Source organism: Triticum aestivum, chromosome 2D, assembly GCF_018294505.1.
Source record: "Triticum aestivum cultivar Chinese Spring chromosome 2D, IWGSC CS RefSeq v2.1, whole genome shotgun sequence".
Classification (NCBI taxonomy): Eukaryota; Viridiplantae; Streptophyta; class Magnoliopsida; order Poales; family Poaceae; genus Triticum; species Triticum aestivum.
The window spans coordinates 26,975,285-26,978,494 of record NC_057799.1 but is presented as its reverse complement, the minus strand read 5'-3'; the positions used below and the strand labels follow the sequence as shown (position 1 = coordinate 26,978,494).

Genomic DNA, 3,210 nt, shown 5'->3' with positions numbered 1-3,210 from the left:
TGATTTAACTATATTAGCTAGATCTTCTACACATGGTACTTGGATGGATGACGCGCCTTGGGAGCTAATCGAAATTCTTGTCAACAATGTAATGCTACTCATTGAATACAAGGAGACCTTAAGTGTAAAAATAATAACATCCATACGACCATGATACTTGGAAAAACGATGTTGTATATGTGTAGATCTTTTCCACTGGGACACAACAAGCTCACGCAGCAATGATTCACGTAGAGTATATGAACCGCATAACCATTGGATGCATCGCGAAATAGGATACGACCCTGGATTTTTTTACGGTATCGTCCGGGATACACCGTTGTCCTTGGATTTGCCAACCTCGGTAGAGCTTTCATTGAAAATGAGATGAAGCTTTATTATGTCCACTCATATATGAATTCTCTTATTGCTTCCACCAATTTGAGAAACATCAAGTTTTTACGGCGTCTGTTCTTGGTGTGTATTCCAGACTCTTAAACTAAAAGGTCGCATTAGTTTGTACAATGTCATGAGTCACATGTTTTTGTCATACTCCATCAGTTTCAAAATATAAGGTATATTAGTTTTTTAAAAAGTCAAACATTTCGATATTTGATCAGGTTTAGAGCTAAATATATCAACATCTACAATACTAAAAAAATATGAAAATATATTTAATGCTGATTCTTAAGAAAATGATTTTGTATTGTAGACATTGAATATTTTTTTTAAACTTGGTCAAAGTTAGAGAAGTTCGGCTTTTAAAAAAAGAATACGCCTTTTATTTTGAAATGGAGTGAGTATATCTATTTGATCAAATGAACATAGAAGACAGCAGTGTCATATATTTTGATGCGTCAATCTTTTTATTTCGCATGTCAGATTGGTCCTAAGTCAAACTTTCAAAATTTGACCAAGATTTTAGAAAGAAAGAAACTTACCAACATTTACAATACCAAATCGATGTCACATCAATCATAAAATATATTTTTCATATCATTTGATATTATAGATATTGATATTTTCAACATACGGTTGATAAAATTTTACAAAGTTTAACTTCAATACAGAACCAATATGTACAATAAAAAAGAAAAGAACCAATATGTTTGCCAGCTAGGATACCATTCGTGACCTGTTTGTATATGTTAAATAAAAAATCGATCACCAAGACACCAACTGAACAATGACGTGGATCAAAACGACGATCGATATTAATTCGCCATCGGAAACTTCGGCGCGCCGAAAGCGAATTGGCTCATCTCTCGTTGTCTCGCTTCACTGCGCCGGCCACCCTTCTTCTTCTGCGCTTGCAGACAGATCGGCCGGTTGAGCATTCGAGCTCTGCCTATCAACGCCGAGGCCTATATAAGCCATGCGTCGCCTGTTACATCCATTCATCCATCGAGCAGCCACTTCACACCAGCAAGTGGCAGTAGTTCGATCCAGAGGTTCAGGCATGGCGGCTCCGAGAGCACTCGCCCTCTGCGTCCTGCTGGCCATCGCCGTCGCCAATGCGAAGGCGGCGTCCGTGGTCGTCGGCCTGGCCAAATGCGCTGACTGCACCAGGAAGAACATGAAGGCTGAGGAAGCCTTCAAGGCTCTGCAGGTGGCGATCAAGTGCAAGAACAGCACCGGCGAGTACGAGAGCAAGGCCGTGGGCGCCCTCGACGGCACCGGCGCCTTCAGCGTGCCCCTCGCTTCTGACCTCCATGGCGCCGACTGCGTCGCTCAGCTCCACAGCGCCGCCTCCAACGTGCCGTGCCCCAGCCAGGAGCCGTCCACGATCGTGCCGGTGTCTGACGGCACAACCTACGGCGTCGTCGCTGGCGAGAACACCGCCATGTCGTCCGCGGCGTCGCCCGAGTGCGCATCCATGACCCTGTGCGGGCCGATCAAGAAGCACATCATCGAGCACTTCCATCACAAGAAGTCCGTGCCGCCCAAGCCGGAGCCCAAGCCCCAGCCCCACCCGGACTACGGCCCCGTGCCCAAGCCGGAGCCGAAGCCGCAGCCACACCCGGACTACCACCCCGTCCCTCCCACGCCCACCTACGGCGGCGGCGGCGGCGGTGGATACCACGGACACCACTGACTCCGATCTGCCACCGTCTGGCGCAGCACGGAAATCTCATCACTTGGTTCATGATCAGTTTGCATGCGTGGGCGCATTGTTTGGTGTTCTGTCATTCGCTGCCCCGTTTTAGTATCTGCATTGCAGAGTTGAGAGTTCAGAATAACAGCTGTGTGGGTGTGTGTCATTATGTCAGGCGAGTGTGAGGTTGTGCTTGGTGTGTTCCTTTGTCAAGATTTTGTCATTTCGGTTCCATTAAATATTCTCATCTTATTAAAGCCTTGTATGAGTTTATACTGGTATATACAAGAGTGACTCCTGAAAGCCTTGTATGAGTTTCTACTGGTATATTCAGAATTAAATTTGTTAAATGAACAAAAAAAACTGATATTCCTAGTTTATTTTACTATCAAATGTGAGCTATGTATGGGCTTGGCCAAGTAATTTTGCGATTAAACTCGGATCCAAATCCTATTTCATTGATTTTCTAACTGGAAGTCAAGAAGGAAATCTAGGAGAAATTGACTTGAAATGATTATCCCAATTCTTGCTTTCCCAACCGGAACAACAAACTAGTAGGAAGATATCTGTTATTTTGGAGTTCTGTCCGAACCTTCATTCAATTATCCAGGCTCCCCTTTGGCTTGAAGAAGACCGCTTTCCCTTTCTTTTCTTCCCTGGCACCCAACATAAGTTATAGGGCGCCCTGAGGGTAGACCCGATAATTAGTCAATCTATACACAGCATAAGTTATAGGTCGGCTAAGTCAATCAGTTGAGGGAAGGCCAAAGTGCGATTAAACAACAAAATAAGTGCTAGTTAAACTTTTTTATTACCGGTTGTCTCTTGTGTTTCTTTATTTCTCATTTTAACTCTTGCGTATTGGCAGATGATGAGAACATAAGCAAGGTTGAGTAAAAGAAAAGATCAATGGTGTGTTGATGATAGATGGAAAAGCTGCTTTGCGAGATTTTAAATCACATCTCAAGCTGCTTTGCCTTTCTATTTATCGTATAAAAACAATTTTAGGCTGGAGAGTGTCAAGTGCATTGCTGCTTTATTCATGTCACTGGAGAGCTGAAAAACTACCAAGGCTGGGTCTTTTTGCCTTGAGTGAATCCTATCCGTTGGATGTAGACCGAGGTGCTGGTGTATGA

General features: G+C 43.9%; 1 protein-coding gene across 1 annotated transcript; it reads left to right on the top strand.

Moving 5' to 3' along the window:
- The first annotated feature begins 1,361 nt into the window (after positions 1–1,361).
- Positions 1,362–2,331, top strand: LOC123048451 (proline-rich protein 4-like). The gene has a single exon (XM_044471552.1). The coding sequence runs from the start codon at positions 1,439–1,441 to the stop codon at positions 2,072–2,074; it is 636 nt and encodes a 211-aa protein (XP_044327487.1). The 5' UTR covers positions 1,362–1,438; the 3' UTR covers positions 2,075–2,331.
- Positions 2,332–3,210: the final 879 nt, after the last annotated feature.